Raw genomic sequence first — 22,320 nt, 5'->3', positions numbered from 1 at the left:
TCTAGTAGATGCCAAGGGAATTATCGGAAAAAAAACACGAAACACAAAGCGCTATAAAGGCAGAGGAGGGGCCGGAGAATGTTTTTTGTGTGTGTGTGTGTGTGTAAGCAGGCCAGGGTGCAGAATGACAGTTCGGCCCAGCTGCCGTGTGTTTAGAAAGGGGCTGGTCACTGTTCGCCTTTCTCTCCATCCCTTGCTCTCTTTCCACAGCCAGCTGGAGTCCTTTGTGATAGTGTAGCTGTGGAAACAGGGAGGAACATGAAATCTGCGGCCTTTCTATGAAACAGCGTGTGCGTGAAAAAAAAGAAGATGGAAATAAAAATAGACCACCAGGCCAGTCACTGTTGAACCAAATGGTCCGCTTCTTTTTTTTTTTTTTTTTTTAGAAAATGTAGATTGTCGTGGTTGCGACTGCTAAATGTAAACTGTGGGAGTGGATGTGTTTACTAACAGTGTGCATGACCTACTTTCGCTTGTTCTAAGTTCATACACATGGCCAGTTTCCTCGCTGTCAATCAGTGACAAACACACCCTTGCACGCTTACACACACACACACACACACACACACACACACACACACAAGCATGAGCCAATGCTCAGCAGGTGACAAATGAAGTGTCATAATCACAGTGCAAAGTAGAAATAAATCTCAGGCCAGACAGGTTATGGCAGTTCATTAAGGTAAGTGTGAGATTATTATGAATTAGGTTAGAAAAAAAAAATGAAAGGAAAGTTCGACCAGAAAACATAAAGCAAAACTAAATAATTTAGATTATGAATATAGCTTAAAAAGAAAACAAATATAAAAAAAAATAATAGTAATTTTTTAAAAATAAAATAACACAAACAAAATTATATTTTTTAAATCAAAGAAAGCTGAGTATTATATATATATATATATATATATATATATATATATATATATATATATATATATATATATTTTTTTTTTTTTTTTTTTTTTTTTTTTTTTTTTTTTTCACAGCAAAAATATATATTTTTTTAAATGCAAATGTAATGATCCATGAAACTTTAACTTCATCTTCAAAGTAGTGAGAGTAGGCATTTACAGGGGTGCAGGGTCTTAACTTAGGTGATGAATATCTTTTTCTATAGTCTGTAAAGACAGACATGCCCTAAAGGAGGACAAGAGAGGCAGGGATGAATGAGGGGAGAGAAAGAGAGAGAGAGAGAGAGAGAGAGAGAGAGAGAGAGAGAGAAAGAGACAGGCAGTAAAAGAGGATGAGATAAGTTTTAGTGGCCCATTTGCTTTAGTTCCTGTCAGAGCATTCCTGACACCAGTCAAAGTGGGAACACACACAAACACCAAAAACAAAACCATCCTGAACTAGGAAACACAAAGACATAATAAAACCACAAGACACAATCAACTTGAAAGAAGTCTAAAATTATAATTTAATGCACAAGCTGACTCACGAATGATCTCCTTTCAGTGCTCTGTCCTCACACTCCCCGACGTCTACATACCTGTCTGATTACACATCTGACGGGTCACCGAGTGTGAGTGTTTGTGTATTTGTATAAGGATAGATGCATCCTGCATTGCTCTCTTCCAGGAATTAAACACAACTGACAGACGCACACATCCATATTTACTTATCTAAATGAGAACACGTCGTTTTATTCTCACTAATAACTAACTATTAACTTTATGTTTGGCTCAATAAACTGGATCAAGGGATCTAAAACATGCAGAATATGTGCTTTATAAATACTATTTTTTTATTAGTGGGAATTTGTCCCTAAAATGAAATGTTAACACACACACACAGACATATGCATACACACACACACACACACACATACGTACATATAAAAAGTTCAATTCATGTTTAGGTATGAATAGTATGAGCCTTGTGTGTTTGTGTTTATTTGAAGGTCTTTAGGGTCAAGATCTTGTACATCTCAAGAGGTCAGAGGCCTGACATTCATGCATTTACTTCTAAATACAAAGGAATGTGGTCAAAAGTTCACACCCCAACTTATAGGCAGCACACCCAACACGCTACTCATGGGACGAGCCAAGAACAAATCGAAATAAATGTCCTGTCATCTGAGCACCAGGACTGATTTGAGTCTAACCAACTTTCCAGCGGACTAACCACCCTAATAATCACCCGTAACTCACCTATCTCTCTCTCTCTCCTTCTCTCTTTTCCCCCCTCTCCCCATCTCTCCCTCCGCGGTTTGTTCTCTTTATGCTTTGTGTCTCCAGGTTTGACCTCTGACCCCTGGTATCCTGTGAGAGGGGGTTGGGGGAAAACCCAGTTGTGTGGTGAAGAAATGTGTGTGTAGTTTTCGCGGAGTGTGTGTTGGTGCAGGTTTTGGGTTATTCCGTGAGTGAAGTGGTCTTTAGGAGACTTTAGAGACCCCCGACGCTCTGACACGCACACACGCAGGGGGTTGGGGGTGAGTGGGCAAGAATGCAAGGAACAAACGAGGAGCCCGGCAGGAGTGCAGGAATGCAATGCATTGTGTTACAAAGACTTCCTAAACTACTAAACTAAGTAGAACCTCTCTCTCTCTCTCACACACACACACACACACACACACACACCTCTTCCCATAAACTCATATAGAGTCAATCTAAGTGGCATGTTGTAATTTTTGGCTTTTTATAAATGCATGTTTTGAGACTTCAGTGCCGAAGTGATATATGCCATTAAAGGACCCTCCCAAAACATTTAGGGGCAAAAAACACACATGCAGAGACACAGAGGACCCTTTCTGGAAGAGAAGAGATGGTCTGTAATTAAGGTTTGCCACACCCTCGCAGTGAAAACCTAAACCATCCAGCATGCACACACACACACACACACACACACACCCCGATATACATAGGAGAGGAGAGGAGTAGAAAAGAGTTTCCTGTGGCAGGCAGTGTGACAGGATCATGTCAACGACCGCACTTCCTTTCTGTGTGGCCTGAATCAAAGCATAGCGATTCTCAAAGAGAGGCTGTTAAGTTGTAATTACGTAAAGTGCACGGTCATCAAACAGTCAAGAGAACTCAGAATCACTCTCTAAAAACAGACTAGTTTCTGAAAAAAAAAGTCCTCCAACAGTTGATATGTTTTCTCGAATCTTAAGTTGGATAATGAAGATTTAATTGGCATTGTAACAAGCAATGTTAGTTGTTAGGGGCCACATTTTGTAAGGAAACAGACTGAGATCCAGCATGTGACAGAACGTTTCATTGTGTACCTATCGCCACCTACAGGAAGAAAACTGAAGTGGGCACTGGGATACACAGTGTCACATGATCCTTCTCAAATCCTTCTAATATGCTGATTAAGATTTTTTTTCTAAAGTAAAACAAAAGTGTTGCTTTACAGTTTCGTGGAAGCAGTGATCATTTAATCCAGCATTTATGATAAATAAAAAAGTACAGCATATATATATGCTTTTCTAGCTGCTTAGACACATTTCCAAAACTGTGCCTCTTTTTTTCCAAAAGTTTACACACAAAAAAAAAATAAAAAAATCGCCCACACAAAATGCCTCACATATCTTGCGAAATTAAGCACTGTGTTCAAAACATCACAAACATCTAAAATTTGCAAACACCTTCTTCATAATATTATTTTCTGTTACATTTTGGTGTGCTACAAGGAGAATTGTGTGGTTTGTTTTCAGCGAAAAGTATTTTCTGAAATTGAAAACTGAGTGAAAGGACAAGAATTAGTTGGTGTGTGCTTTGTGTTTTTTTTTTTCCAACCCCTTATTATTATTAAATAACACTTGTACACATTCAATCAGGAACTCGGTGTCTGTTTCAGTAAGTATGAAGTGTATTTTTACACGTGTGTATGTGTGTGAACCTGAATCAGAAATGCATTAGATCACCTCCTCTGTAATGTCTATTAAAAGGTAAGCTTCGGGTCATAGGTTTAGAGGAGGGATTCACATGAAAGCTTGGAGATTAAGTGTGTTTGTGTGTTTTTCTGCGTGCCCGCACTAGCAGAGCATTTCAGACAAGCGCGTGTGTTCATTCTGTCGCTCTCTCACTGACACCCTCTTTCATGTCTCTTTCTCTCACATACACATATATACTTACACGGGCTGATTAACTACGGGGAGGAAGAGGAAATCATATAAATCTTAGAGCTTTGAGACACGATGTTTAAGTATAAATCAGCACAGCACCTTTCATGGTGAGTGAGGGGAGTGCCTGAAAGGAAATGATTATCTGTGAGAGAGAGAGAGAGACGGTGACTGAGGAAGGGAGGGAGTGAGAGAGAGAGAGAGAGAGAGAGAGGAAGAAAAGTAGCGAGACTGTTTAACTGAAATGTCTCACTGAGTGATTTGTGAAGACTGGAGAGATGGGCTGTCCTATAGCCACACACACACACATAAACTCATTTTCTCAAAGCAAAACTATTTATAAGGCAGCGCACGTAAATGCTTCAAAACTTTTACGACTCAAAAAAAGAGGAATGCCATAGTAATTTTTTTTTTAAATTAAATAAACTGAAGTTGAAATTAAATGCAAATAGATGAAAATTGCGCGTAAATAAAACTATTTGAATGTTGATCGTGTCTGAACTGAACTACACTTTTCAGCTGAGGCAGGCATACTAAAATGATTACAGATATTACAGATATTACAGATAGATAGATAGATAGATAGATAGATAGACATATAGATAGATAGATAGATAGATAGATAGACATATAGATAGATAGATAGATAGAGATAGATAGATAGATAGATAGATAGATAGATAGATAGATAGATAGATAGATAGATAGATAGATAGACAGATAGCGTCTCACGTAGGCAGCATGTTATTTTAAACGTGCTTTCTTCAGTCTCTTGGTACTACACCGCCCTCTAGTGTTCGAACCCCGCAATTCCCATTAAACAACACTATGTATTTTCAACGGGTTTAATTGCATTACAATTATATTAAATGTATGACGATGGCAATCTTTTGTTGGCTACTTTACAAAAAAAATCAACTTGGAGTTCAAAAATATTGATTTGCGTATTATTACTGCAAGGGACTTTTATTATTTTTGAATCAATATTCAAGTCACCTGATTCGGAGTGTAAGCAAGGGTATAATCGATAACGCTGAGATCATACCTAAGTGAGTGTCTGCATCGATCGACTTGACTGGAGGGCTTGTTTATGATATCACCGCTCTGCCATCTTTGTTATTCTGAGTCAGCCCATTTACAGTTTCATTACACATCGCTCCCTTCAGACAGGATGACATCCAGATGAGCATCTCTGTAAGACCACATCAGAACTATTCGAAACAACCTCTATTAAAAATCAAATAAAAAAAAAAACAAAAAAAAAACAAGAGAAATCAAGAATTAAAAAAGCCTATGAAAACAAAATATAACCTACTGTATCGGTGACATCATTATCATATATATATATCCTCTGCTCCCCAGGACAAGAGGTTAAATAAATTAGTTGCCGTGGTAACAGCAGCATCCTCCTCCTGGGATATAGAGCTAAATGAATGTTTTGGAACGCTGCTGGAACACTAGGCAACGTTGAATACAGAAACACAAACTCTGGCAACCAGCTTTTATATAGAGACCTGTCATAGCCAGACTGTTTGAAATGAATGGGATCTCTCATCCTCACACTGCAACTTGGATTCTTCAGCCATGCATGCTCTCATGTGAAAAACTTCACCCATGCTGAACCAACCTTCCGTTCAAATTATGCTAAACGCATTCGGAAGAACAACACCACGACTGTTAGGATCATGTCCACCGGTTTCAACACATGTGACATCAAAACACAGCAAATAGTCTCACCTCTCGTGTATGTGTGTGTGTGTGTGAGTGTGTGCTGACACCTGCTCCCTAACATCACATATGACACACCAAAATAGACTGATGCTGGACAGAGTTCAGAAATCAACAGTGACTCAAACATACGCGTCAAAGCCATCATAACTTTTTTTCCCCATAAAAAAGCTATATCCATCATCTGCAGGCTAACACGGCCTATATATTACTAATATTTTAATGTCTTATTTCATATTTTAATATTGTTATTTCAGTTGCATTTGTCACTGTTATCGTTTCAAATGATTAATATTATATTATTTGTATTTCTATTAATTTAAATAGGTATTTTAATTTATATGAGCCTATTAATGTTTCACTTTGAAGTAAAAAACAAAACAAAACAAAAAAAACCCATAGACCCCATCAACTTCAATAAACTGCATGGATATTGACTTGCATCAGACCGTTGCGGCTAGGCTATGAGTAAGCAAAATAAGCTATGACGGTCTCCTCCGTTAATACTATCAAACACAAACAAACAATTGATATGAGGGGAGAGAGAGAGAGAGAGAGAGAGAGAGAGAGAGAGAGAGAGAGAGAGAGAGAGAGAGAGAGAGAGAGAGAGAGAGAGAAGCGCGTGTATACTCACAGAGGCGGCGGATCCAGCAGTCGCACATACCCTGTAATTTTCGGTAAACGGTAAGCGGAGAGAGAACGAGAGACAAAAGCGCCTGAATGAATCGGAGGGATCTGGCGATAAACTCCAGCTTGGCTCTGAATGGGAGCTAATGACTATGGACTCAACTAACGCTCGAGCTGCTGGCGGTTCAGCCGCGGGCGGGTAACGGGACCGGCCCACACCGTCACATCCGTTAAACACACCGATTCCCGTACCGGCCAAACATGAGCATACGGGACTTCCCACCCCGCTGAACCGACTGACCGTGTATAAACCATCATCATAACGAGGTATTATTATTATGAATAGCCTACAAAGGACAAAGCCTATACAGAATAAAGAATAATTAAGTCGCCAAAAAGCCAATTAAAACGTTCTATGTTCAAGTCTCCGTTCAGTGTAGGTAGTTTTTAAAAACAGTTGCTCATAAATAGCCTACAAATTTTTTCCCCCCTTATTAAATAACATCTACATATTTACGATGAAGGCATTGAAATGCATAACAATTTAAGGAATTAATAAATTGCTGTTCAAAACTAATTTCAATGTAAATATTTTTTTACACGTACATCGTATAGAACTAAATTTTTACATGCAGTTGCATGACTTTTAAGCCTACAGGACCTATTTATTCTGTATTATTTTATTTAAACCTTTATTAGGGCCAAACAAACTTGACTAAAGACATCTGGGAACCTATAGTTTTATATAACAAGACTTTATAAAACTATAAAAAAAAAAAAAGATTATAAGCATGCCCTTCAGTAATGCCTTCGAGCAACATAAAGCATGATTTTTTTATGGCGCATTAAACATCAAACATTATTTGTGCTCAATCCCGCCCTCTTGTGGTCAAAAAACAATAGTATAACACAACTCCCACGTTTCATCTCTCACTCTCCTCTTCGTCACCTATTGCTTCCTCGAGAACCGAGCCTCCCTCAATTTAATTAATTTAATTTAATTCAATTTAATCAGACTGGACGCGCGCGCAGGTTGCCATACCGACAGGAACGAGTGCACATGGCGAAGAATGAAATGAAACACCGCTGTATTTTCTGCAAACTGGCAACCCAGGGTGTAAAATATGACTGGGTAAAATGGCAGTGGGCGGGGTTCCAGAGACCAAAACAAAGACAAATATTCAGTCCAGGAACGTTTTTGACATTTTCAAAGGAAAATAACTGATTGTACCATTGCTTTTCAGGTAATCGATGTTTCTGCAAACACATTATGGTAGTGTATGCTTTACACGCAGCACCTTTAAACAAAAACCTGCTATTTAATTGAGAAATAATCATTCGATTTTTTTCCCGTTTCAAATAAATGCAGCGTTGAGCTCTGAGACACTGTTCATGTCAGTGATGAATGAGATCAAGACCGGTGACATGTGTCTCTCTGGACCTCAGAGCACTCACTAGTGCTGATCCGGCGCTGGTTTTCTTGTAAGCTAGAGGCATGAAAGCATTATATCCCATTACCCTCGAGAAACAAGCAGACAGAGAAGGAGAGAGACGGACCCGGAAAGCAGATAATGCACGCAAAAAAGAGAAATTCTCAGACAGACGGGAAGTTCTAATCCTTTAATGCCGTGGAAATGACATTTAGATCAAAGCTGCTAAAAGGACAAATGTGATACACACATTTGAGTGTGTGTCTGTGTGTGTGTGACTTGGGATATGGGACAGCTGTAAAACTCTGTCTGATCATTGTTGGATTTCATACAACAGTTATAGCTCTCATCCACATATCTGATTGGCCGAACCACTTTCCAGAAGTTCCGATATGTTAATTAGGGGACCTGAGCGAACCAATGGACAGTTGTATTTTTATTAACCGTTAACAAAGATGAGGAAAATACTGTAACAAATGTACTGGGCATTGTTAATGTTTATTAATGAAACCTTATTGTGCCACCAAACTTTTTGTGTTTACAGCGTTCCAAATAATCAGCAATGTGGCCAAGAATATTAGTAAAAAAGCTATTATATTAAAATATTTTCCCCTCTTTATAATATTAATATTTATAACAACATTAATTATAACATTCATGGGTTAGGAAATATATTCTACAAGTTTGTTAGACCTCAAGAATTATATATATATATATATATATATATATATATATATATATATATATATATATATATATATATATATATATATAAATTAATATAAATGACAATTAAAAATGCAATAAAGTTAATTAATAAACTTCAACAATTTAATTAAAAATGTAATTATATGGAAATATAAGAAAAGACTGCATGAATGAAAAATGTTATTGTTAATAATAATAATAAATAATGTAATATGTGTTAAAAAAGCCACAAAATCATAATAATTATTATCTTCAATTCAATGAATTTTAGTTCTAAAATCACTGATCATCGAAATGTATACTTAATATCAAAAATGCATTAAAAAAACATTTTCAATATTAATATTGATATCAGTATAGATTTAGTGCCTACAAATCCAGACCTGAGAAACTGAGTGGTTTTTCACTCCAGAGGTGATTTCTCTCACCAATGAAATTGAATGTTTTCACTATCTGGCCATGTTCAGTAGATTATTCAATATCAGCTTCTTGTTTGCTTTTTGTGAGTTTAAAAGCAATATCACACTCGTGAACGTTTCACACACACTTCCCTTCCCCCGTGTGACCAAAGGAAAATGAACCGAACTACAACATACGCACATTTAATCCTGGAAATGAATGCTCGCAGACGAGCTTGGAGGTTTTTGTTTGTTTGTCTTTTGCGCTTTTAGCTCCACAGGATCGATTTCTTCTGCGACAATAAGTCAATAATGTGTATTTGTTGTGTGTTTGCGCGCTCGTAAAGCCTGAGGAAAAACATCAGGTGCGCTAGGGTTTCATTTAGTGTACGTCTATATAAAGGCACATTGGCTGTTTGTTTTCATTTTGCCCTCTGGTCATGTGTTCTGCCGGTGATTCCTCATGAAAGCCGTGGATATCGACTGATTTAACCGAGCTACTGTACTTGTTGTTCCTTGTCAGAAATCCAGTGCGAGTCCCGTAACCAATCACATCGTGAGGTGGATCACGTGAGCGCCACTGTTTAAACTCGCACATCGCGTTTGCATAATGCATCAAAACCAAGTGTTGCGGAGAAGTTGCTTAACGTTTCGTCAGCAGTGGTGTCGTTCTGCCTTAAATCGCCAACTCTCATTGAAAATGAAAAAGTTCTCGAATTCGCTCTCCACTTTTCGCTCTACAGAAAAAGTCCTACTCCTCTCGCACAGTACATCTAACTGCCAAGCTCCTCGACGCAGTTTGTTTCAAATCTTGCATCAAATCTTCCTGCGATATGATTGGTCCGCTCCATGCCTGTTACATAACTTACACAACGAGAGGCTAAATATCCCGTCAGGTAATGGTTTAAAAACGGTCATGAATAGGACTGAATGGGTCAAACAAATGCAAAAAATGAACTACGAAACATTTAACAACTCGAAAGGAGATGGGAGTTTTTTTTAAGCAATTATTCAGCTGCAATATACAATTTCTGCAATATACTATATGACTTTTGGTACTTATATATTAACACAACCATTTTTAATAATCAGTAAGAAACTGTGTGCATTAAAGGAAACAAAAGGAAATGTGTGCTGAAATTATATTTACAGAAATGCATATAAAATTGCAAAAACTTTAATAAAACTAGGTTATATTATACACAGTGCTAATGTTTGTTGTCAGCAAGCTTTAACAATTTTTTGGGGTATGTTTTCTTTTAAAAAAATTAATATTTATTTTAGCAAGGAACGATCAAAAGTCAATCAAGACCTCTAGGTGGTTATTTCAAATAAATGCTCTTCCTTTCAACAAAAATGATCAAAGATATTAACCTTGATAATAAGAAATATTTCATAAGCTTCAATGATTTCTGAAAGATCATGTGACAACGAAGAGTGAAATAATATTTAATATAAATAACATATAAATATAAATCACATCCCAATTCCTCAAATATTTTTTTTTAATAATTGTTCACAATATAAATAAAAACTGATGTAAACTGCAAACCCAAAAGTCAGCTGCATGACTGAGATTTTTATTTAATTGATTAACAATCTTGTTTAAGTGAATAATGGCCCGCGAAAGCAATGATGTCTAATCCTGATTGACTTTTTTTTATCAGTGATTAAAGCTTTTGAATAAGAGTTCACCATAAAAGCACACACACGGGACAGAGTCGATAATGGAGCTTTTTCTTCTTTTTTTTTTCTACGCAGAAGTCATTCCCCAAATCCCCAAATCTTGTTTCCATCTATTATGTTCCTGTCTGTTTCCTCTCAGTCATTCTAATTTGTCTCAGCAGTTCTTTCTCTTTCTCTCTGGCCTCCCTTCGTCCCACTTGTCTGTAAATGTTTTTAATTAGCTGACTACGACCCTGATGACAGTGTGACGAGGAGAAAGAATGAGACTCTCTAATCGCTGTAATTAAACAACACGCCACACAAGAGAGAAGGAGGGAAGAGACCTTGGCTTTCTCTATTCATACAGATGAAGTGACAGAGAGGGTGAAGGATGGAAGGAGGACATAAAAAACTGTTGGGAGGGAAAGCAGGAAGATGTACATTTTTTAACAATACACTCTTATAAATAAATGTTTGAAGAAGGGTTTTCACAGCAACGCCATTGGGTTCCCCGATGAACCTTTTGGTCAGTAGTTTTTTTTAAATATTTTTTTCTTAGTGTGAAGAACTCATAATTCATAATTTAAAGAACCATTTTCTACTAAAAAAGAACCTTTTGTGAAATGGAAAGTTAAAGGTTGGTAAAAGGTTCTTCGTGAAGCCATTTATGCAAATTAAAAATGTCTGGAATTTAAGAAGCCATTTAAAATTTGATAGTTATTTAGTTATATACAACAGTTAATTATACCGACATATATTTTATAAAAAGTTAAGTTGGGTCAATGACAAAGTTAATTTTCACAATTAGGAACGGTGTGAATAAAAATAAATAAATAAAAAATTATATATATCTGCACGCTTTATGTAAATTTATTTAACTTTTTTTAATTTCAGATTGTGAACCCACGATGCTTCTAAACTATGAGTAAAAAAGTAAAAAGTATTACTGTATTTTTTAAAATACCTTGAACAGGTATGAGAGTGTATCCTTCTAATTATTATTTTTAATAAATCAAAACCACTGAAAAAAAACGACATAGCATTATATATATATATATAATAAAAAAGTTTTCTGTGTTTCAAAATCAGTTTTGAGTTAATATTTGAAAAACAAATAAATATTAATAAAGAAATTGAAAAAGTGCGTTTAAGAGTTTAAGTGCATTGTATGTATTTGAAACAAATGTCACTAACCCTTGTGGCAAACCCATGTTAAAACGTCAGTAATAGCCATTGTTTTTATCAGCTTTTAAGGCTCTTGTACCTGTACTGCTCTGGATGGTTCTAACAGTAGTTGTAGTTCGAGGAGGTGAGATGGCCTGGCGCTTCGCTCTCTCCTCTTCTTCCTCCTGCGAGCAGCCCTTTTCGATGGCCCGCACGTAACTGTGGCTCCTCATGCGGAAGCATCCGGACCCTGGCAGGTCCAGAGCATCCACGGCCTTCGACTCCATCTCACTGAACACACTCTCACACACAGCCTCAATCTGCCCGTTTACTTCCACCTCGCTCACCTGCAGAGGGAGACAACGCGTCACCACATGCTGTCATTTTACCCCTTCACCCTTCTATCATGGGATAGCAGCATTCTGACTGAATGATCAAGATGTTAACTCGAGGCTTACTAATGTAAAATGACTTTAAACCGTTGCAAAAAGGCAGAGGAATATAGTGAGATCATATGAAGTTGTTAAATGCTGGTTTACTTAAGATATGTTAAAACGCAATTTGACTTTTCATGTTTAGATTAACTCTGGATTAAGGCAGATTTTAACCCTAGGCAACATTTCATACATTATTAAAGATGTTTAGCATGACATTTATTCCTGAGTTATGAAAATCTGTTAAAACTGCAGTACACTAAAGGTATGAAAAGGGATGAACAGCGTAAAATATGGCACAAGATAATAAATATTACATTAAACAAAGGTTGAAAATGACCATTTTGTTCATAGTGAGGAAAAACTAAACTAAATATATAAAAACTAAAAATATATATATGTGTGTGTGTGTGTGTGTGTGTGTGTGTGTGATTAATTTTAATTTGTAATAAACAATAATATATAATATACAATTCAAAATATTCATACAAATGTATGAAATTTATGTTACATTTATGTTAAAACTGAACTATATTTTTATAATTATGTTAAAATAATATTATTTATAAAAATAATAATAAAATATAATATTATAAATAATATTAATATATTAATATAATATTATAAATTAATTATTATTTTAAATATTATATTTATTGAATAAATGTATAAATTAATTGAAGAAATAAAATATAACATAACTATACATTTCTAAAATAAATAAATAATTAAAATATTACACAGCAAACACATGCATTCACAATCCAGGGTGCTTTGTTGCCATATCCACCTTTTTAGTGTTGTAATATGTCATACTTTCAGAAATTAGTTTCAAACATCATATAAAAATTTTACAAAAATACAAAAGCAAGAAAGAAAATCACAAAGAATAAAAAAAAAAACCCACAAGTGCATTAGTGTGTTTAAGAAAAAAAAGTAATTTGCCTTAAAAATAGATTTTCTTGTAATCAGCTTAATGACAAGGTTTTAGCTTAAAATGTCACGGCGACCATAAATACCAAAATGAGTCAACAACACAGCTGGAATAGTAATATGTTAAATATTGACGTAAGATCAATTGTCAGGGGAAAATGTGCAAATTGCGAATCCTGAGCTGTCATTTGTCATGTAGGCTCAATTTAACCCTGTAACAGCCAAGCAGCAATCATAAGGGTTAAACACACTAATACAGCTAACAGAACAGGAAAAAAAAAAAGAGTGCAGAGGGGAGGAAATCTGTACAAGTGAAAGCAAAATCAGGTGTCGCTGGATCTAATTCTAGAATACAACAGTGTAAGACGTGTGACTGGATTAAGACAGAAACTTATGAGAGGAAGGGAGCTCATGATTTAAGGTTGGAAAAAAGTGACTGGACGACTAACAGTGATTAGAGGAACAGAAAGCAGAGAGTTTGTCACTGGCTAAAGGAAGAAATGCACCAAGATTTGCTAATAGCAATAAAACCCCCAGAGAAAAAAAGCCTCAGAGAAACACACCAACACATATGTATGCAACGTAAACACACATTCACTATACACATGAGGGATCAATAAATGATGTTTTTGGTGAGCAGACTGAGCTTTTTGTCACCGAAATGATTGATATATCCTCAGGGAGCAGAAAAGACACACATTCACACACACGCGCCTGAGGGCAGTGTCTTTTTTCGAGGGTGGTAGGAAGCAGCTCTTTAAAAGGTTAGGGCTGTTGTCTGTCTGACTGAGCTGTCAGGCTCTGAACACTCACCTTAAAATTGTCTCGGTTGTAAACGCTGCCCGTTACCTTATCCTAGGGCTACAGAAGCTAATCTTGAAAACTCCCCTTAAAATCCCATGGCAACAGACACTAATCCTGAAAACTCACCTTGAAAATCCCTTAGCTGCACATGCTAACAAGGAAGAACACCACTTAAAATCGCTTAAAAGGCTTTACTGACACCTACTCAAATAAAATAAAAAAAGAACTGCTGTCAAGCTACAGTAAACATGAGAACTCATTGCCACACACTTAATATTTTCATACTAGCATATACTGCCTCCAGTTAGCTACTACAGCCCATTCTGACAGACAAGATGTTTGAAGTCTTTTACTAGTATGTACTCCTTGTGACTGGAAAGGAACATATTTTAAGTAGACTAGTCAGCACTTTTGGGACAAAATATCACATCGTGAAAACGCATCTTGACACCACACATCTTTTGGTTGCACAACAATCAACTGCGTCTGAAATCGAATGTGTGTAGTATGAATGAAATTTATGCGTGTTCAGCAGGAGCAATGATATTACGCAGTGCATGAAAATAATCCCCCAGCATTTTCAGACGTTGCATGATATGATTGGGCCCGCTGCACCCGTGGTATGGCAGCAAAGTTCCTTGATTATTACACTGGAATGAGAGTACAGTCATCTAGAAAATCACGACTTTTCAGTGTAACTTGTTTTAAATAGAAACAATTTTGAAACTCTTTGGTCATTTTTGAGCGAGATGCTATACAGGTCTAATCAGGTTCAGTGATCTATGCTAAGCTGCAGCTAAAAGTACTGTCGCCAGACCCGGAGGCCGACTCAACTCAACTTATTAACTCGAGAATGAGACTATTTGCAAAAAAAAGGGGAGTGTTCCTTTAAGGGCGGGGTTAGCTGTAGGTCATTCGTACAAATTCATACGAATTGTGAATCTTGTAAAAAATGTACACTTTAGCAAAACTCACGTGAATTTTTATGAGTGAGGTCACATGAATTCATATGAATTAGCCATTTCAAAAAATATGTATGAATTGCCATGAGATCAGGTTGGCCAATCAAGTTTACGCACTGCCTCCGAACCTTTTGTCCGATTTGAACCTTTTTGTAAATAAACAAAGATAGCCCGTCTTATTGGCGGTGGGTATTTACCCTAACTCCGCCCACCAACATGTGATTGGGCTAGTCATCATTACAAAAGACAGTCATTTGAAGCAATCTCCAACGTATGTTGGTTTTATTTTGACGTGATTGACGTGAAAAATTCAATTGAAATTAAAATTAAAATGAACACTTACATTCAATACGTTGAATTCTGTTTTATAATGTACTTCAGTACTGAGGTACAGATAATTGCCACTTGCAATAAGCAGTATAAATAGCAGAAGATGCTCTTTGCACTTAGTGTAAATAGCATAATACAAAATAACGCTGCTATTTTCAATTAGTGTAAATAGAATCCATTGCTATTTGCACTTGGTGTAAATAGCACGTATGCCAAAAAATATTCTATTTACACTTAGTGTAGATCGTATCTATGGCTATTTGCAGTTAGTGCAAATAGCCCCTGCCATGAAAAAAACAGATCGGCCTTGATTTTTTAGCATTTTCGCATCCATAGCAAGCATTTTCATAGGAAAAAATGCGAAAAAAGGCATTCAATTGCCAGAGTGTACAAGCACCTTAGGGGCCATTCACATATCGCATCTTTTGCGTGCTCCAGGTCATTATTTTGAATGTAGAATGCAGGCAAGCTCATAACGGAAGTGACGCAGTCGTGATGCACAAACAGCTCGTTTTTTTCAGGCCACGTCGCACCTCAAAAAGCACACCAACTAGGACACCTTAAACATAAACCATACTGATAATATGCAAATTATGACTGTGAAAAATGCATGGATGAAGAGATGATAAAGGTTTCCACGAGATGATTGATGGGACAGAGCAAAAATGAAGCGAAAATATATCTTCTTTTCGTTTGGATGTTTTCCTCCCCTTTGCAAACCTTCTCGAAGGCTGACGTTGAGGAAGGCTCTGCTTGGAAATCACCCTTAGGATCTGATCAAGGCCCAGTTGTTGTTTCTCACTGGCATAAGATCAGGAACTTAATGGCGATTTCCACCAGAGAACGAAGGGGGGCGATGACCAACCTGGCTGATGGTGCTCATAGCCCTCATGTAACTCTCATTTCGGGAGCGAAATTTGGGCGAGGCCAGCAGACCGGCCGGGTCCAGACTGTCCAAACTGCGGTTGATTGAAACCTCACTCACCGCTCGCAGGTAACTGTGACTCCGGATCTGCAGCTTGGGGGAATGGGACTCCGTACTGATCCTGCAAACAGAGAGAGAGAGCGAGAACAGGTGTACAAGTATTTAATGAGGGGTGAGATTACTCTTGTAACTCGCACTCATTCATCATGTTCCTGTGGTTTTCTTCCAACAGAGATCTCATACTCATTACCGTTGACCTAAAAACAGCTCGACCTGGTTATGTGAGTGTGTGTGTGTGTAGTCTTCATATATCTGACGCCAATGCAAACGTGAACCACTCGCAATTAGCACTAGCATTTGACCGTTTGTGTTTACATGTGGATGGGCAATCAGGTCTTTGAAAAATGAGCACAGAAACACATTAAAACATGAACGCACACAAACACACATTCTATCCCTTCAGGTCGAGTCAATCTTAATTATGGATGTGGCTCTTAAAATAGTATGCAGTTACAGCAAGAAAAAACACACATTAGTCATTCTTCACTGGAGTGGGGAACGAGAGAGAGAGGGAGGAAAAAAGAAACAAAGAGGGAAGAGCGCAAGAAAAGTACAGGAATAGATTTAGAGGAAGAGATGACAGTGGATGAAATCAATTAAAGCAGCAAATGATGGAAGAACAACAAAATAGTGGAAGTCTGCTGAAATGAATAGGAAAAGGAAAGAATACATAATTAGATCTTGGGGAAAAAAATAGGGCAATGGCCATGTATTCTCGTTATATGCTATTATTTCAGGAGTTATGTTGTAGATAAATCGCTGATAAAATTAAAATGTTTACATTATTTAAACATGGTTATGGTTTCTTTAAAAACAAAACATTATAGTTCATTTTAATATAAATAACTGCATTGGCCTATTGAAGCATGACATTATCATTAACTGAAATCTAATTTTATAACTAATCATATAAAATAAATTAAAATGAATATCTACTATGCGTTTTTGGCATAATTGGACTAAAAACTGTTTAATAAAACTGCCTACAAATTTTATAGACGCTGTATGACACACATCTGTGGAATTGTTTTGCAGAAATAAAGGAAATATCTGTTATAATGAGCACAGGCCTCGGGGGATTGCATATTTATTATATAACGCAATTTTTTTCTTTATCTCTTATATACATGCGGTTGTTTAAACACACACGAGTGTGTATGTCTACTGTATTCCTGCGTTTCTGAAAAAGAAAGTGCATTTATGGTTCAAAGGTTTAGAAATTTCCTTATTATGCATTATTTATCACCCCAGTTTCATGTTTGTGTGTGTACAAGAGTATGTATATGCATGTTTGAATGTGTGTGTCCGTTTTTTGCGTTCAAGGCACAATGCTCTGATTATAAATATTCAATGCTGCAGCACTTCCTGTCAAGCAGAAAAAGATAAAGAGCACACGACAGGGACCCTACTTAGTGTTTCCTATTCCCTACACATCGAGAAGGGAGTATCTGAAGAGTTCAAAATGCATTCATTTGGAACACTAACGACATCATATGCTCGAGTAAATTAAAAAGACAATTCGAATTTTCGAGCTTATGCAAAAAATGTATTATAGCATATGTATTTAATGCAAAATATTTAAATGTTTTTAAATAAGCCACTGATGGTCACCATGGCTATATTTATTCAATCAAAAATACAAAAATATATTTTTATATAATAAAAAATATATTTAATTTAGTTTTTTTTATTGCGAGAACTAGACCTTAAAATCAAATGTGACAATTATATAATTTTGTATCCGATGACCCCTTTAAAGTGCCCCTTTTATGCTTCCTACAATAGATTTACATGCATGCGAAAACAAAAAACGCCTCTGTTTTCTCAAAGTATGTGTTTAATATCACCTCATTTTCTCAAACGAGTCGTACAAAGCAGATCTAAGATTTAGCCTCTCTAAGCCCCTCCTTTCCGTGAGTCTACTCTGCTCTGATTGGTCACATGGCCCAGTCTGCTGCGATCGGTCTACTGCGTGCAGCAGTGGTCAGTAAAATTACGTATTCGTGAGTGGGTTCAATGCAGATCGTTTATATTCACACACGTTACACACTGCATGAAGGCAATATCGGAAATAGCATAATAGGGGAACTACATTACTAATTGTAAATAGGCAAACTAGTAGTTTATTGAGGCAGAAGTCATTGTTAACGGTTTGTTAATTGCGAGAATTGGACCTTAAAATCAAACGTGTGGATTAATTTCTTTTAAGATTTTTGCTCTGCACTGATGTTGTCACAGCAATGATGCCCGCATTGTGCAAATGCTTTGTTGCAAAAGCGCACATTCACACAAACAGATCTAAAAGCGTGTGTTGATTCTCTTTATAATGCAAATCAGTTTGCTCTCATGAATAAGTCTGTGGGATCCTAAAAGTGACTCACTTCATTGTATATATTCTAAGTAGGATATGTCGTCACTGTAGTACACGGCTATAAAAGCAATATGCATGTAAGGTTTTAACATAAATACCGAAGGCGAGATCAGATCCCGCATTAATAAAGACCCACTTTCAGTCGCTATAACGGTGTGCAGCTGAAAAATGAAAGGACTTGGAAGGAACTTTAAAAGGCACAGGAAAATTCCCTTTGAAATGACTTTGTTCTGTTGAATTTTTAATAAAGGGGAGAGTGAAAGGATTTCACTGTAGTGGTAAGAGTCTCAGGACATGAAGGGATTTTATATGAAATTGCACCGAGTAAGTGTGTATGCATTTGTGTGTGAACAGAGGTGGATTTAAGGACGGGACTGCACTGTCTCTAGAGACCCATCCCAACAGCACTTAGATGCGGAGTGGGTGAAATGCCTGTAAAATACCATGTTTAAAATGACCCCAGAGATTATGACTGTTCATTGGAATTTCAGACGGATGGGCCGGTCCACGCACCTGCACGCCACATGTACACATACAGCACATGTATTTCATTTCCCATGTGATAATACGATTCCGGACTCACTTGAGGGTGGTCATCTCGGTGAGGGAGGGCTGGGTGGCTTTCAGGTAGCTGGCTCTCCGGGCCTGGACTTTGGGTGAGGGTTTAGGGCTGCAGTCTGAGTCTCCGCTGTCCTCCTCTGCCATAGCCTTGATGTAGCTGCCGCTCCTCATCCTCCTGCACGGGATCTCGTCATCCTGACCCACAGATGAGAAGCCACCCCACTCATCCTGAGGAACCTGCAGAGAGCGAGAGAGAAAGTTAGCTTCTCTCAAACAGCCGATCAGCCATAAGTTAAGACTTAAGCAGTAAAGCATGCATGATGTAGACAGGTAACAGAGAACACATTGAATGAAATAAAACAAAACAAAATATGATCGTTCAAACATACACTAATGAGAACACTAACTTATAAGCAGTTGTAAATTATAATTATTTATATGTTTACATATGTGTGTACGGATTTAAGTATTATTTATGTAATATTTTAGTATTAAAGGGGTCACAATCAAATTCCCTTGATTGTCTGACACAGAAATGTCTTTGTATGCTTAATACATTCTGCAAATGTCATAACTGTGCTCACCATCAATTAAAAAAAAAAAGCATTTATGTAACAACCCTCAGAAAATGACTCATTTTGGATGCGAGTACTTTTTAAAGTTGTTTTAGTATTTTAGCTTCAATTAATTAAAATGTATAAAAGATATTCTAATTTTTGTTTAATGCATATTTGATAACTAGGCATTAAAAAAATACATAAATGAATAACAAAATGTTTTATAAACAGCTGTTAACTCAAAATAATAATAATAGAAATCAAGATCAAGCAAGGTGAAATATTATACAAAAATACTGTAAAAATGTTATGGATGGAAGTCTGAAAACATTATAGTTATATGCATGTTTTTATGTGTGCAAAATATTAGTATTATATATTGGTAAAATAAAAAAGTGTGTGTGTATATATATATATATATATATATATATATATATATATATATATATATATATATATATATACACTTTTTTAATCTAATAAACCAATTAAAACTCATTTACCACTGATATATTTAAGAAGTTATATCTCAAAACCTCAAGAATAATTAATCCATTGCAACTGTCCATGAATAAATGATGTGCTGATGATCAATGTCTAAAAACATAAATAAGCTTTATAAATGACTAACTGCTTACTGTATCCTTATTCTAATGTATTAACCAGAAACCATCCCTGTTGAACTACACACGACGCAGCTATGACTACGACATCTCAATCTTTTCCCACATTATCTCTATAACATAAAACCTCTTTGATACATCGGATAATACAGCACTTAAAAAGCTAAAAGCGCATCCTGGCATAACACGCACGGCCTTATGCAACCCGTACCCACACACTAACACCTGCTGCTCCCACTACAAAAAGCAATATTGACTTCTGCATAACCAACATCATTACCTGAAAATGATCTCGAAAACATTGCACGCCCACTCGCAGTATTCATGTACGACGCACGTAATATGTACCTCTCAAACCCTCACCTCAAAAGCCTCTCACCTCTCTGAGATGAATAACAATCATTTCATATTATCCAGGCACGGCTCGGATTCTTTTCAAATCTTCCACCATTTTTAGTGGTCAGTGAGGGAGAACTAGTGAGCCCGGCTTCAGGCTCGCTCCGCGATGTGCATCGCATGCTAAAGCAATTCTTTCACAAGTTCCCTTCTTTTTCACACGGTCTACTAGCGGGCGAAGCCAACAACCTATCCTCCGTCACCGAAAACAGAAGAGAAAGGGGCACAAAGAGAGATATTGTTCAGACCAGGGGGAAAGGATCCACTCTCTACGGAGGGCTAATGTTTTTTAGTTTTTTTTAAGAGGATGGAAATTTGAAAAAAGTGCAGAGAGAGAGAGAGAGAGGCACAACGGAAACAAAGTACCTCAATGCCTTGTGCTTGAAAACTATGGTTGCTATGAGGATGACCGTGACCTTAGTATTACCGGCAACTAAGACATCTGGAGTTATCCACAGCAAGTCAGTGTACTTACAGTCACGCTAACTCTATTAGCAGACAGAGTCTCATTACTGCAGATGGGGGCTCAGATACGGGCACTTTGGCAGTTCTCCTTAGAGTTCTGCCTTTTTATTTAGTTCCTCTATCTCTCCTGACTCCATTATCTGCAACGTCTTCTCCTCTTACGTTTCTTCTCTCTTTCTCTCTCTCTCACACACTTCAGTAGTCCCTTGTACGTGGCATTGAAAAAAAAGGCTTTTCATCCCCTAGAAAAAAAAAATACCCATAATTTATTTAAAATACTTTTATTTCATATTAAGCATCCCTCACTTTACTTTACAATTTATACGCTTCAGCACAATCAATTATACTTCAGTATATCTTAAGTTGTACCTCAGCATTACTTCTGCACAATTAAAGTGCATTAGGCACAAAATTAGATGGTACAATTTTTAAGAATACTTGATTAGTGTACAATATTAAGCACATAAATATGCAAATGTATTTGTAATGTGCTTAAATGCCTACAAAAATCTTAATAGCAATATATATTTTTATTCAAATAATTTTACAATAGTGTTTTTTTCATGAGAAATTAAATGTAAACTTTGCATCACTTTTCAAAAGAAGTTTTCTGTTGAAGTTTAATGTTTAATCTGTTTTCTTACTAAAATCAACAATGATATATGTTCTTTTTTGAATAAAAAAATATATATATTAATACAGCAACAACAAGAACGTGTTATTAGGTTATTAAGAAATTCATTTTTCAATCATCACCAAACCCCTTTTTCCACAGCGTAATATTTTTATGGTGTCAATTTACATCAACACATAACGTCACTTTAATTTAGTTTTACCTTGACCATATTTAACTGCTCTTCTGTTCTTTTCTTTCAATTCTCCATTCTACATGCACCTTACTCTTTTCCTCTGCTCTTCTCCCTTTCTCCATCACTTTCTTTTTTTCTAAGACTCAGTAACTGTGTCACATAGGGAACATAAGAGACAGAGAGAGATGGCAAAAGGACGAGCAAAATCCATTTTTTTTCTCTTAATCTTCACACAAACAAACGCTGATCTCCAGGGCTGCGGGCTAAAAATGTTCTCACTTATCCTTCTCTTATTTGTTTGTGA

The 22,320-nt window shown here is 36.6% G+C and overlaps 1 protein-coding gene across 9 annotated transcripts in view; it reads right to left on the bottom strand.

The window, feature by feature from the left end:
* The window catches only part of dlgap1b (discs, large (Drosophila) homolog-associated protein 1b), an 82,630-nt gene that overhangs the window by 14,435 nt on the left and 45,875 nt on the right, over window positions 1-22,320 (bottom strand). For 7 of the 9 annotated variants that reach the window (XM_043226817.1, XM_043226814.1, XM_043226819.1 and 4 more), the window contains 3 exons: window positions 19,189-19,403; window positions 16,115-16,295; window positions 11,887-12,133 (listed from right to left, as the gene is read on the bottom strand). In XM_043226817.1, the coding sequence (XP_043082752.1) occupies window positions 11,887-12,133; window positions 16,115-16,295; window positions 19,189-19,403 (643 nt within the window). Of the gene's footprint in view, window positions 1-11,886; window positions 12,134-16,114; window positions 16,296-19,188; window positions 19,404-20,725; window positions 20,846-22,320 lie in introns of those variants that run through there. The other 2 variants (XM_043226822.1, XM_043226820.1) reach the window with 2 other exon arrangements.

Source organism: Puntigrus tetrazona, chromosome 24 (assembly GCF_018831695.1).
Source record: "Puntigrus tetrazona isolate hp1 chromosome 24, ASM1883169v1, whole genome shotgun sequence".
NCBI classification, from domain to species: domain Eukaryota; kingdom Metazoa; phylum Chordata; class Actinopteri; order Cypriniformes; family Cyprinidae; genus Puntigrus; species Puntigrus tetrazona.
The sequence above is the reverse complement of the archived record's forward strand: the minus strand, read 5'-3'. Positions and strand labels throughout refer to the sequence as shown.